At 38.1% G+C, this 15,482-nt stretch overlaps 1 protein-coding gene across 1 annotated transcript in view; it reads left to right on the forward strand.

Annotated features, from left to right (window-relative positions):
- Nucleotides 1-15,482, forward strand: part of FBXL13 (F-box and leucine rich repeat protein 13) — a 183,267-nt gene that overhangs the window by 126,245 nt on the left and 41,540 nt on the right. The window contains exons 16-17 of the mRNA XM_045564287.1: nt 2,164-2,283; nt 3,037-3,163. Of these exons, the coding sequence (XP_045420243.1) occupies nt 2,164-2,283; nt 3,037-3,163 (247 nt within the window). The remainder of the gene's footprint in view (nt 1-2,163; nt 2,284-3,036; nt 3,164-15,482) is intronic.

The raw sequence follows: 15,482 nt of genomic DNA on the forward strand, positions 1-15,482 counted from the left end.
CAGGAGGATCACTTGAGGTCAGGAGTTCAAGACTGAGCAAGAGCAAGACCCCGTCTCTACTAAAAATAGAAAAACTTTCAGAGTTAGGGAAAACACACCTTAAAATAGAAATATAGTGTCCTTTAATTTAAATGTTGAGAAGAACTTTGCAAATGTTTAGCAGAAAAAGTAATTTTTATATATGTCCCTAACTCTGAAAATATATATGTAATTTTAAGCAGTTCATATACTAAATTGAAGTTCTTAGCTGACTGTCATATTGTGGTCCTTAATCTTATTTGGGATAAATCCAACAGAACTTTTGAATAAAACTAAAAGTATAAAAAAAAAATAGAAAAACGTAGCCCGGCGTGGTGGTGTACGCCTGTAGTCCCAGCTACTTGGAAGGCTGAGGCCGTGGGATCACTTAAGCCCAGGAGTTGGAGGTTGCTGTGAGCTAGACTGACACCACGGCACTCTAGCCCGGGCAACAGAGCAAGACTCCATCTCAAAAAATCAAAAACAAAACAACAACAACAACAAAAAAAAAAACTCCACACATATATATATATGATTTAAAAGTAAAAATCCCAGGGCATTAGAATCATTTGAGTTGCTGAATAAAACTACAGAGGCCCAAGCCCCACCCCAGAGCTATTGAATCTGAATCTTTAGGGATGGAACCTCTGCTTGTATATTTAAAAAAAAAAAGTAACATGGATGCTTTTGATGCACAGCCAGGTTTGGGATTAACTGCCTTAACCGCTTAACTTCAATCATTATCTCAATAATCTTTTCCATTGTCTTTTGTTACCTCCTTGATTATAATATGTGTGTATGTATGTCTGTTTTCAGCTTATCTTTTCTGTTCTATTCATTTATCTTTCTTCTATCTGATCTTGCACAGTGTTTTATCTGCAAAATGGGAAAATAAGAGTACATACCTCATAGGATTGTTGTTAGGATCAAATAAGTTAATTGATGTACTGTGTTTAGAATAGTATTTGGCAGATAATAAACACTTAATAAATGTTATCTATTACTATTATTCCTTTAGAATGTGTTTTAGTATCTAATAGAATGAGACTCTCCTTATTAGTCTTTTAAAAAAATTTAAGTTTATAATCAACATATAATTATGCATATTTATGGGGTACAATGTGATGTTTCAATGCCTGTAGTATAATGATCAAATTGGGATAATTACCATACCCATCACTTTAAACATTTATCATTTCTTTGTGGTGACAGCATTCAAAATCTTTTCTTCTAGCTATCTTAAAATAAACAATACATTGTTACCTGCTATAGTCACCGTACTGTATTCCTTATTGTCTTTTAAGTTAGATATTTTTGCCAGTTTATTCTTCTAGATAAATTTTAGAATAATTTTGTCATATTTCAGGAAAAAATCCTATTGAGATATTAATTAGAATTATGTTAAATATATGAACTAATTTTGGAAAGATACAGTTTTATAATACTTATTTAATTTACTGTTTATCCAAGAATTATTTAAATAAGGGTTCCAGTGGAAGACAGAAAAACTGATGGGCTGGGCAGACTTCTAACTATTTATAAAGCAGGACTGACATAGTAGGGGTATGGCACTGACACATAGAAGGTGTTTCTAATTAGGACAGACAGTGGGAAGGCTGAGGTCAGGGTCTTCCAGCATCAGGTTTCCTCTGATTCAGAAGGAAAGGAGCCATAAGTTCTCTCATTGGGTTTCAAGTCCAGCTAAATTGACCTTGTATTTAGTGAAAACTTCATTTTGGCAGTAGTTTGACTGTTAGTCTTAGTTCTCCTTCTCCTAAGTTTGGTCTTTTTCTTTTGCAAGAGATGATATCAGGGACTGCTTAACTTGATCAAATTTTTACCAAACAGAAAGAGACTTTAAGAGCTATCTGTCTTATTAAAAATCATGCCACCTAATTAAATGAAAAAAAATGAACAGAAATAACATTTTTGTTAATACTTCTTCCATTATTCTCATTTATGCTTTTTCTATTACATTAAAGGCTACATAATAAAATTTGGTTGTCCAAATGTTGACAAAATACCATTATATAGATTACCTTGCTATTTTGGAAATATATTGGGTATAGCGACTATTACTTTAATACTATACTATATATTCATATATAAAATCACATGTGAAGCTTTTCTCACTCTTTCCCACAGAATTGGTGATGTAGGACTAAGGAATTTTCTTGATGGTCCTGCGAGCATAAATATAAGAGAACTAAATTTAAGTAACTGTGTGCACCTGAGTGATACCTCTGTTGTGAAACTATCAGAGCGGTATGATAAAACAATGTTTTATATCATATCATTAGTAATTGTATATTTGGTAATAGAGATGAGAGATAGACCTAAAAGCAGAGACTTCAAGACATTTGGAGAACATTGGAGATGTGCAGAAGCTGGTCCAAAATTCAGTGAAAACAAATAAAAGACATTGAAATCATAGACTGAACTAATCTTTTGATTATATCTAAGATGTTTCTTATTAATTTCACCTAAAAGAAAGTTTGAGATGGAGTCATTCATGAAGTAATGAATATCTAGACATGAGTGACTTCTCTGTACTTTTCATATTATCTCCATGCAAACCCTTACTCCAGCATTTCCTAAGGGGTTTTCTGGCTGGTTCATTTATTCTCGACTACCCTCTTGTCAGAGGTCTTGTATAATTCCTGTAGCAAACTTGTAAAGGATAAGTGAGGAACTTAACTTACACTCATTTAGTGGTCATTTATTTTGGTACTTAACATGCTAATTTTTTGTATGCATCTGATGTGTTTTTTTCTTACTATAATATAAATTACAATATGAAAGTAAATCACAAAAAGAAAGTCTTATATAACAATCTACCTCCCTTTCACCCAATTTAGTAATGTCAAATTATTTTCTACTTTTAGGTTTGGTTTTATATTGTGAAAGGGAAAATCTTGCTTCAGTACCATTTGTTTTCCCAAGATAGTTTTTATATGAAGAAATAGAAATTGACAATGTGATTGAAAGCTAAAATTAATTCATGCTACTTTCTTTCAGCTGCCCTAATTTAAACTACTTGAGTTTACGAAATGTTGAACATTTGACTCACCTAGGAATTGAACATATTGCATACATCCTTTCCTTGGTATCAGTAGATCTCTCTGGAACAGACATCTCTAATGAGGTAAGAAAAAAATACTCCAAAAGTTCAATGACTTTTATTATTTTCTGTAATATAATAATTTTCCATTTTGTAAACAATGGAAAGAACAACAATTAGTTTTATTTCTTACATTATTAGATTATAAAAGTTAAGTTTGGGGATATTGTTTCTAGAATAGTGATAAATAAGTTTATTTGTAAACCAATAGTCTTATTTCAGCATTTAAAAAATAGCAAAATATAGGCTAAGTGCAGTGGCTCACACCTGTAATCCTAGCACTCTGGGAGGCCAAGGCAGGAGGAATGCTTGAGGCCAGGAGTTGGAGACCAGCCTGAGCAAGAGCAAGACCCTGTCTCTACTGAAAATAGAAAGAAATGATCTGGACAGCTAAAAATATATATAGAAAAAATTAGCCGGGCATGGTGGCACATGCCTGTAGTCCCACCTACTTGGGAAGCTGAGGCAGAAGGATCACTTGAGCCCAGAAGTTTGAGGTTGCTGTGAGCTAGGCTGACACCATGGCACTAACTCTAGCCTGGGTAACAGAGTGAGACTCTGTCTCAAAAAAAAAAAAAAAAGATTACCTGAGTGCCTTGAGATCTAAGTCTTTGGTTCAAGACTGAAGTCTAGAAATGGCCCATCAAATCTACAAAAGGACACATTGTAAGGAACTCATGTCCCACAGGCTGATGATGTTACTCATTAGAGTTGACACTCAGGTTACACCTATCCTACCACTCTGGACTTGTCCCATTTACTAATCAAAAGGAGAACAGACCCCAAGAGATCGGCCATGTTTCTGAAAGACTTTAATGGGCTATAGTTAGGAAAGGAACATACAGGTTTCTCTTGAAAATCAATGCATTGGGAGGGATATTGAAGGACAACAGAGATGAGGATCCCTTTGCCATCTGCTAACTAAATCCCTATTTAAATAGCACCTGTCTGTGAGGGTCTTCTCTGAGAAGCCCTACAGCACTGGAACTTCTCTGTGTGTATCTCCAGTGCCAGGGCCTTCTTTAACATGAGCTATTTCTCTGTTTCTCACTGCATTAAAGACATCTGTGTTATGTGTCCATTCTTCCCCAACATTCAGTGGGCTCTTTTAGGTGAAGTACTGTGTCTGTTCATTGGCCCACTTTCCTTTCTTTATTCTTTTCTATGAATGATCTTGGATTCAGCCTCCACTCTGCCAGATTGTCTCCTCCTCTGTTCCGTGTCATCCAATTGTAATACGAGAGTGGGATGGGGAGCAATTACATGTAGTCAGCTCATTTTGGTGGGGTCAGTGTCTGTCTTCTCACTGTTATCTTGTGTCCAAGCTGTAATTCACTGAGATGTGTGAGGGCCCATTGGTCTTTATTTTCCTGTCTAGGTGGATCCTTGATGTATCTTCCTTATTCCAACTCCAAGGCCCTTTCATGTCTTCGGGCTCCGTTGTCATGTCTGCCTGGTTCGAGGCCCCTCTGGGCACACTGGAGCATGGCAATCCTGTAACACTGTCTTAGGTCCATAGTCTGAGACACCCCCTGCAGACATTTCCTGTGCCCACATCACAGATGTGTTTGCCCACAGACCCATGCCTTACCCTCCCCTTGCTTTGCTACAGAGTGGCTCACCCATGTCAGCTGGATTCCAAGTTGGGTTTGATGCTTACGAGGTCTTTGTGAGTGATTAAAGGATCAGTAGAAAGGAGAGGCCAGCATTTTCCTTTACCTTTCTTTGTGTCATCTTCTCAGCTGCGTTTCCTTTGTGGTCTACTCCCTCTGAACAGACCTGCTGTGATCCCAGCTTCCCTGGGGGACCTGCGCCGCTGGGCTTCAATAATGCGGTCTCTTTTTATTGTCCTTCCAGCATAGGGTCAGTAGTGGCTCCTAGTATTGCTAATTTCTAGATTTTGTCATTATCCCATTTGGTTTTTCAGTTTCTCTACCACCTATGTAGCCAATTCCCTGTTAAAATTAAATTTCCTCAGTTTTGAATTAAATTTCCTCAGTTGTTTCTGTTTTTCTCATTGGATCTTAACTGATCCAGTGATGAGCATGGGGAAACTTTGATGTCTTGTTGCTTTTTTTCAACCCTACCAGGGAAAGGTAGAATGGATACCCAGTTACTTTTGGATCTCCAAACCTATCCAGAGGTCCCAACTCTTTGTCCAGCTGTATTGAGCCTGGGAAGGTCTAGAACAGACTCTTATGTGGGGAATTTCTCAGTGTCTCATTCTTTGCTCCCCTTTGGTTCTCCCTCCCCTCCTCTTTCTCCTCTTCTCTCCTTTCCTCCATCATCCTCTCCTTTCTCCCTCCCTGTCTTCTTTCCCCCTCTCTCCTCTCCTCTCTTCTCATATTTATTCCTCTACTTTTCTCTTGACAAAGATTATTTATCTAATCTCAGGGTGGAAAAAATGTTCCAGCTGATTACATGGTTTTGGAAAATGTTATGCCCCAAGTCTTTGAGGGCTTGGGCTTTTGAAGCTTAAAGGCTCAGAATTTTTTTCTCCTGTGTTCTTTGTAAGAATCTTTCCCTGACACATACGAGTAGAATGGCCAGCTGTTGTCTGAAGGGTCATGGAGTAACAAGAAGTAGAGGATCAAAGCATATTACAAAACACATCAAAATATAATTCTACCACAGCACTTAACTCAAGCCTGAAGTGCCTGGAGTGAAGGTTAAATGCCCTATCTTAGTGATTAGCATTTGGGAAAAACTCAGATTTTATTTTCAAAGACTGTGTATTAAAATTTTATCTACTGAGGACAAGCCAAAAACTTAGGTTTATAGCCTCAAGTTTCATTCTCTGTTTTTATATTCTTCTGAAGAACATATATAATTTGAGAGAATTGTAAATGAACATCTATAGGTAAGAATGCTAGTTTTTTTCCTGCTAAAATATTGAAAAATAAGTCTTCTGAAGGTTATCGTTTTTTTTTCCTCTAGTTCAGTTAAACTCTGATCTAAAAGGCAAATGATTGACAATTTCAGTGCTACAACAGCTGTGGAAGCTAACCCCAAACAGTCAAATTAAAATGAGTCAGCCCAGATGTCAACTTGGGCAGCTAAACACCAGCCTGGATTGTAGGTCTGATGAAATGCAAATTTGACTGCAGAGTTAACATTTGGGATTTAAACTCTGGAATGTTACATATATTCACCAAAGGTCAAATATGATCAATTGTACCTTTTGGGGGGAAAAAGTTTCTCATATTTTCTAATAATTGTGTTCATTCTCAGTTCTTCTCAATGGTGAGTTTTCAGTTAGAATCACACAGTTCATTTAGTTAACAAATATTTATTTGACTACATTGTACTCAGTGCTGGGGATGTCGGACTAAACAAAACAGCATGGTCCCTCCTCCTGTAACTTACATTCTAGTGGGAAGACAGGCATGGGGCAGGTGGTTACAAAGTATGATGAGTGTGGGAGACAAGAGAAGGGATATCTAACCTGACTCAGAGGGTCAAGGAAGACCTCCTTTTCCCAGAGAAGAAGGGTATTCTATGAGCCAAAGAAACATCTTGCAGAGAAAGGCATAGAGGTTTAAAATTGTGGTGACATCAAGCAATGCACACATTTGGATATAGCTTGATGGTGAGGAGAGTGGTGGGATGTTTGAGAGGCAAACAGGGGCCAGGTCACTGGGGGCCTGGAAGCTACATTAAGGAATCTGGTCTATGCCCTTTTGGCCATGGAAGGACATTCAGTATTGTCAGTTAGAACAGTACCATGGTCAGATTTGCATTCTAACAAGATCACTCTATCTGCTCTACAGACATGGGAATAATAGATGCATAGTGACTCATTATAAAGCCGTCATTCAAGTGAAAAGTTATGAAGGTCTGTGTTAGGGCTAAAGCCAAGGAGATGGCAATAGGCCCCAGGCAGAGTCAGCACATTTGAGATAGACTGAGGAGGAAGAATCAACAGGAGATAGAGATAGACTGCATGTGGGGATAAGGAAGAGAGAGAGGGGATCAAGGATGACACCAGATTTTTGGCTTAAGCATCTGGATAAAGGGTGGCGACCCTTCCTGAGTTGTGTGTCCCTTACATAGTTGGGGGAGCACATTTGCTACAGGTTGGGAAAATGGGCATGTTTAGTTTGAGTCATTTGCAAGACAGCTTTATACAGATGTAGAGAAGCTCAGGAAATAAGCAGGAAAATAATTGAAATTCACTCCTCAGAGGTAGAAGAGCTCTTTGGGGTTGCAGAGGCTGAAGATGTGTTGCATTCTGAAAATCTTGGAAACTCATGAAGAAGTTATCAGCAAAGGCAAAAATCTAGATATTTAGAAATCTAGAAAGATATTTAATTGAGAGAGATAACTTCATTGGAGGAAACAATTATGTTTCTTATAATAATTTTATTGTCCTTAGTCATTCTTTTTGTGGAAAATAGTGAATAATTTATTGTATCATCCATGGATAAAAGTTGTTTAGGAGGTTATATAATAAGTATATATTAGGGAAAGAGGAAATATGACAGTCTGCCTCTTCTAATATAGAGTTTGTAAGTGAGGGAAATAGCTTACTCGTGATGACTTAAGGTATCTTTAGAAATCTTTAATCTTCTACAATTTTTTAAAATGTCTAATTAAATGGGATGTTATTCATTCCTTTCCTACCCCAGAGGATTATTTGAAGATGAGGTTATATCTCCATGTATATGGGAAAATGTTTTCTACTAGGTAATAGAGTTATCATTTACTGAAGACCACAGGATCCACAGCAAGGGCAGTTCAGTCTGTTGCTTACATTGCCTTAGTCACCGCCATATTTGTTGTTCAAAGGAAAAATGAGTCAGAAGAATGTTCCAGACAGTGTGCTTAGACAGTGGTTTAACAAGACTCTTTCATTTGACAGATTTTCAAAATTTTTCATTATGAGTACTAGATCTTGAGTGCCCTGGTTGTGTAGTCAATCTCCTGAAGTACCTGCACTAGAATCTGAGATCCAAGAGGACTGAGACTTTGATTTGTTCACTGCTGTTTTCCCAGAACCCTGAGAAGTAGCATGCACCGGATACATACTCATTGAATGAAAGAAAAAAAGGCTGAGTTCTAGGATTACCAATAAGACCCATTTTCTGCAGCCCAATTTGGAAGGGTCGATGTAGGTAATTTAAATGTGATGCGGCAGGTGTAGTGAGTGATAGAGGTAAGCAGAGGAAAGGCTGTCTTCATTCAGCCTGCCCAACACAGAAACATCCAAATGTATGCTTGTTCAAGGAACTCTATGTAGCTTAGTCTTGCTAGGATATACTGTAAAAAGGAGATGTCATTGAGGGAATTTTATGCTACACCAAAGAGATTGGTCTTGAGCCAATGGACAATGAAACAGGGCTTAGCAGGGGAGTCATAGTCATAATTAGCCTCCCATTTTAGATAGGTTATTTGGATTGTTCTCTGGGACATAGATTGGAGAGGAGAAGGACTGGAGGTGGGAGACAAGTAGGAGGTATTTTAATAGTTAAAGGGAGTAATGAGGAGTTCTTGGACTAGGTCAGGGGCTAGAACTAGTGAGGAAATGACATATTTAAGAATATTTTGTAGGTAAAAACTGAAAGAATTTGGGAATTGATTAGTTGTGAAAAATGAGGACCTAAAGGTGGAGTGGGAGGATAAGAATAATTCTGAAAATCGGCTTTGGGTGGATTGAGGTTCTACTTCAAAAAAGATAGATAATGTAAGCAAAGTAACAGGTTTTGAGGGAAAGATGATTTTAGTTTTATCGGATGGAGTTAGAATCTGTGGGATATTCAGGCCAAAGGATTGGGAGAGAAATGGTGACTGGGGCTGCAGTTGGAGTAGTCACTAACATGGAGGTGTGAATGTGGCCAAGGTCCTCAGTGACAGGCGGGGAGTGAGGAGAGATGTATCCCCAGGAAGAACACAGCAGAACATCAGAATCTTAAGAATTGGAAGGAGGAGATGAACCCATGAAGTAGACAAAAGAAAGAAGGTAAAAAAGTTTGTAAGAGAACCAGGTGAGTATAGGCAAAGGTGTGGAATATAGTGGGAATAATCAACGGTGTCTAATAAAGCAGAGAAATCAAATCAGGGAGAGACCAAAGTTTGAAAGAACAGTTACTATTAATTGAACAGACCCTGGCTACTCCTCCAATATCATCTCATGCCCCTGCTCTGGTCATTCCCTTTCCTCCAGTACCACTGCCTTTTTAGTTCCTCAAACAAGCCAAATCCTTTCCTACCTCAGGACCTTTGCATACATTATATCTCCTGCCTGGGATTGTTCCTTCTTCCATTCTTCATGTGCCTGGATAAGCAGATGCTGAGCAAGTAGTCACTGATGATAATGACAATAATTAAAGCATCTTGACATTAGCTAATAGGGCCTTTTAATATTTTTGACCATAATTTTTTCTAGCATAAACATTGGTCATGCTGTCCATAATTATCAGAAAATAAGACATCTCAGTTGAGATCATTTCAAGACAATATCAATGGGTTTATATTATTGATTTATTCTTTCTTTAAGAAAATCTAAATCACATGGTGACATTAATGTCTCTAGATATTTTTTTAAAAATAAGTGTCATTTAGTTCCTAATCTTATTTCTGCCACATTACAGCATAATTCTCAAGATGAGTATTATCTATTTAGATCACCTCACAGTAGTAATAATGGCTTTTAAATTATTGGTAGCATATAAATTGTTTTCAAGTTGAATTGCAAAAAAAAATCAATTCAAATTGAATATTGGCATTTGCTTTCCATGTTAATTTTAATTATATGTGTTATAAAGCTATCTAGTTTCAGATATTTGTAGTCCCCCCAAAATATTTCTAAATGATATACTAGAAAGAAAGAGGCACATGTGAGAACTTTAACAATCATTGGTATAGTCTAACTATCTCTTATAACTGTCCCTGCCTTCCCTCTATCCCAACTGCCACTGTCTTAGTTCAAACACTGTTTCCTTACTAACCTCTACTGCAGTATTATCTTCTAGCATGCAAGTCCAAGTCTATTCATAAAAACAGACACATAGACCAGTGGAATAGAATAGAAAATGCAGAAATAAATCCACACATTTATAGCCAGCTGATTTTTGACAAAGGTGCTAAGAACACACACTGAGAAAAGGACACCCTCTTCAATAAATGGTGCAGTAAAACCTGGATATCCACATCCAGAAGAATGAAACTAGAGCCCTATCTCTCACCATATACAAAAATCAATTCAAAATGAATAAACACTTAAATGTAAGATCCACCAATATGAAACTACTAGAAGAAAACATAGCGGAAATACTTTAGGACATTGGTCTGGGTAAGGATTTTCTTGGGTAGGACCTCAAAAGCACAGGTAACAAAAACAAAAATAGGCAAATGGTATTAACATCAACCTAAAAAGCTTCTGTACAGCAAAGAAAACAATCAATGGAGCAAAGAGACCACGTACAGAATGGGAGAAAATATTTATAAACTATGCATCTGACAAGGGATTAATAATATCCAGAATATGTAAGGAACTCAACTCAATGGCAGAAAAACAAATAATCTGATTTAAAAAAAAATAGACATTTCTCAAAAGAACACATACAAATAAATGGCCAACAGGTATATGAAAAAATGCTCAACTAATCATCAGAGAAATGTAAATCAAAACCATAATGAGAAAAACTGCAAGAACAATGAAACTACAATGAGATATCACCACACCCCAGTTAGAATGGTTATTATCAAAAAGACAAAAAAATACATGCTGGCAAGAACGTGGAAGAAGGAGAACTCTTATACACTGTTGGTAGGAATGAAAATTAATACAGCCATTATGGAAAATGATATGGAGATTCCAGAAAAAATTAATAATAGAAGTACCATATGAGCCAATAATCCCACTACTGGATATGTTAATATATCCAAAGGAAATAAAATCAGTATGTCAAAGAGATATTTGCATTCTCATGTTTATTATAGCACTAGTCATAATAGATTCATATAGAATCAACCTAAGTGTTCATCAATGGATGAATGGATAAAAAAAAGTGTGGTATATATACACAACGGAATACCATGTAGCCCTAAAAAAGAGTGAACTCCTGTCATTTGTAACAACATAGGTGAACCTAGAGGACATTGTATTAGGTGAAATAAGCCAAGCACAGAAAGACAAATACTGCATGATCACACTCATATGTGAAATCTAAAAAAGTGAATCTCATAGAAGTAGAGAGTAGAATAGTGATTACAAGAGTCTGGGGAGGGCACCACGGAGGGGGAGATGGGGAGAGGTTTGCCATTAGGTGTAAAATTACAGTTAGATAAAAGGAACGAGTTCTAGTGTTCTATTTCATAGTAAGGTGACGACAGTTAACAATAATGTATTGCATGTTTCAAAATAGTGAGAAGCGAGGATGTTGAGTGCTCTCACTGCAAAGAAATGATAAATGTTTGAGGTGAGCAGTATAACTACACTGATTTGATCACTATACAACGTATACATGTATTGAAAGCTCACACTATATCTCATAAATATGTACAATTATTTTGTGTAAATTAAAAAAACTTAAAAGAAAATCTGAGCCTGTCACTTCCTTGCCCAGAGTTCCTCAGAGCTCCACATTGCTCACAGGATAACATAGACTATGACCAGGTTCTCTCTGAGGTGACCCTTGCTCACCTCTGCAGCCTCACTTCTGGCTGACTCCCACCCTTCTTTCACCTATGCTCCAGAGACACAGCACTGACTCTTCTTTAGTTCCTCAAACACATCTTGCTCTTCTTGGTTTTCCATCTCTGCACATCATTTTGCCTGCCCGAAACACCCTCTCCCTTACTTGTCTACCTAATAAATTCTCGCTTATCTCTTAAATTTCAGTGTGGAAAGCTTTCCTGGAATTTCTGGGAAGGTTTAGGATCTCCTCCTCTATGTTTCCACTGCACTTTCTATATGCCTCCATTAAAGCCAACAGTCAGCTCCTTATGTTGTACTATTTGTTCTATGCCTGTCTGCCTTCAGCACTGTAAACTCCCTGAGGGCAGAAGCTGGATCATTCTGCTTTGGGATGCCTAGCATAATGCCTAGTTTATACGAGGCACACAAAATGTTTGCTGAGTAAGTGAGTGAGTGAAATGAATGGATCTGGCACGATTTCCTTCCTCTCAGCCAAACACTTAAGGCTTCCTTGAATTCTACATTTTCTCAGCTATGCTCCGAGCTGGAGTGGGAGCACTTACAGCTGCACGTCTTAATCTCATGATACACTCGCAAGAGACCACCCATCTGCATGGAACACACACACAAAGCCTAAGTCCAGTGAAGCAAAACCTCTTAAGCAGGAAATACAGGAAATCACTTGGGATTCAAGAAATAGGAAGAATGAGAGTTAAAAGGAAGCAGAATAGCTCAGAGACAAATGGATTTGCCTTGGATTTTCAAAAAGCACAAAATAAGAAGTCTGGTTTTTCATATGCAGCTGGGCCTATCCTTAGCCCTCTCAAGGCTCTTCTGTCCAGCCATGGCCTTATATCATCTGCTGGTCCCATCACTAGTGACAATGGTTTCTCCTCACAGAGGTTACAGGCCATTGTCTCCTGTTTCCAGCAAAGTCCCTACTAAAAACAGTGCAAAGAGAAATGACCAATGTAAGTCTGTCACTTCCCTCAAAAAGAATCTTTGGCAGCAAACCCTCCTCTCAACCTCCATCAGGTAGGAAGCAGGCAGCCTTAAGGCGAGTTGCTCTACTTCCAGGTAACAGATGCCAATTTTCCTTCTCTCCATAAACATCACATATACAGGACCTATTTCTGTGTGGTGACCAAAGCCTGCTTTCCTTTAGACTTGTAGGTCAGAAAATTAGGTCAGAGAGGTTGGTAAATTTTTTTATTTATTTATTTTTATTTATTTATTTTTTTGAGACAGAGTCTCACTCTGTTGCCCAGGCTAGAGTGCCATGGCATCAGCCTAGCTCACAGCAACCTCAAACTCCTGGGCTCAAGCAATTCTTCTGCCTCAGCCTCCCAAGTAGCTGGGACTACAGGCATGCACCACCATGCCCCGCTGATTTTTTTCTATATATATTTTTTTAGTTGTCCAGATAATTTCTTTCTATTTTTTAGTAGAGACAGGGTCTCGCTCTTGCTCAGGCTGGTCTCGAACTCCTGACCTCAAGCGATCCTCCCACCTCGGCCTCCCAGAGTGCTAGGATTACAGGCGTGAGCCACTGCGCCCGGCTGAGGTTGGTATATTTTAAAAAGAAATATGATTACAAAATTCGTAGTAACAAGCAGAAATAAACAAAGATAATTGGGAAGAAAAGGGAAGTTTTTTATATAAAATTATAATTGCTAACTAGAGTATAAAAGTGAAGATCACTTGAGAGATTAAGATAAATTTTCAAGAACATTGTACAAGATAGCATTACGAGTGATTTTAGAAAGATGTGTTAATTGAAATAATACATATTTCTGAATATAAGTTTTGTTCTTTATTCCTAAAAGAATGTGGTATGCAGCACAAACAGAGCAAATATTTTCAGAAAGAAACATGAAATGTAAACACTGATTCAAACAATTCCAAAGGGAAATATATTCCATCCAAGAATTCTGAGAGTATGCCAGCAAGATAAGAGACAATTGAGTCCATAAAGCATATAAGTTTATAAATAGACTAATTCATTCAACAAATATTTAGTCGTCAGCTGTGTATCAGACACTTTACTAAATTCTGGAGGAGTAGCAAACTGAAAGACACAGTCCTGGTCGCAAGGTACAGTCTAGTGGCAAAACAACAAGAAAAGTAACAGCACTATATGGTTAAAAGCTACTAAAAGCCTGAGTTCAGAGTGTGCGTTCACATCCTGGCTGGTGTCACTACACGGTGGGACCTTGGGCAAGTTACTTAATCTTTCTGTGCCTCCATTTCCTTCTCTTTAGGATGGTGATTAGAATATTACCTACCTCAAGTGTTGTTGTGTGGATTAAAGAATTTGAATTATGACATAATGAGGTTTTTTGCTGTGATGGAGAGATGGGCACTGCATCATTACAGCACGGATGAGTTAGAAAGTGAACATTTATCTCTGTTGTCTCTGTGGAGGTGTCAGGGGAGGCTTTTCAGTTTTTGAGGTTCAGATGAAAGCTTCTGTAGGTGTTTTTGAGGTAAAGAAGAGAAGGACATTCCCAATGTAGGAAAAGGCAAGTGAGGAGGATGGAGGTGTGAGGGAGGCATATGTGTTGGGAGATTGACAGGTGATTCAGTGCTGTCAAGCATGCCCTGAGGAGAGAAGGGATGTGGCAGGAGATGAGGCTGGAGAAGGAGGCGAAGGGCAGAATGTGAGGGGCCTTGAGTGCCCTGAAAAGTGATTCAGACTACATCCAATATGCAGTGGGAGCCACTGAAGAACTCTGAGTAGTTGGACACATACAGATTTGTGTACAAGAAACTCTGAGTTATTGTGTATGATAACTCTAGTGGCAGCATGGAAGATCTATTGAAGAGAGGGTGAGCTATTGCAATGACAGCTAGAAATAATGAGGTTTTGATAATGGTGGCAGAAGGGACAGATATGGGAAGTATTTAGGAGGTGGTATTAGTAGGGCTTGATGGTTGGCTGGATACAGGGCACAGGGGGACATGGAAGAGACATAGATAATGCCCAGGTTTTTTATTTGGTCAGTTGTGGACATGGTGGTACCATTAACCAGGAAAAGAACCTAGGAGAGGGATTAGAACTTGGAGACAAGGTGGTAAATTCCATTTTAGACACGTTTAATACTAGTATCGGGGCACATCTCTCCAGACTATGGGCCCCTTTGTTTCTGGGTAACAAAGATAAGACAGACATCTTTTGTCTTTCAGAATCTTTGACTGACTTTCAGAATCTTTGTTTTGTTTTCCTTTGTTTTGCTTTCCTCAGGATGTCTGGAATCATAGGAATTAGGTGTATTCCTATTCAAGCATTACTGAAAGCAGAAAACTTGCACAAGGATTTTCAACAATTCCCCCTGCCCCAACCCCAATTCTATTCCCTCTACCCCTCTGCCACAGCAACAACTTACATCTCATTTATCCTCATAAAAAAAAAAAGGCAGCAGGAAAGGAAGCTTCCTGTGTTCACTGACCACCTTTTTAGATTTCCTATGATCTATATCCCCAGTAATTACATCAGGGTTCCCAGTCGTCCTAGAGTCCTGGGCACCCCATTCCATCTCATTTCATTCAGTGCATATTCCAATATCTTATATTAAAATACCAAATATCCTAAGTTATACGCATTTCATAGATTTCCCATATAGGGAAATCTGAGCCCTGGAAAGAGAATCGTAAGTGCAGAGGAAGGAGCAATGTACTTAAATCAAAGGAAGGTCCATTATGACC

This window comes from Lemur catta, chromosome 11 (assembly GCF_020740605.2).
Source record: "Lemur catta isolate mLemCat1 chromosome 11, mLemCat1.pri, whole genome shotgun sequence".
In the NCBI taxonomy this organism is placed as follows: domain Eukaryota; kingdom Metazoa; phylum Chordata; class Mammalia; order Primates; family Lemuridae; genus Lemur; species Lemur catta.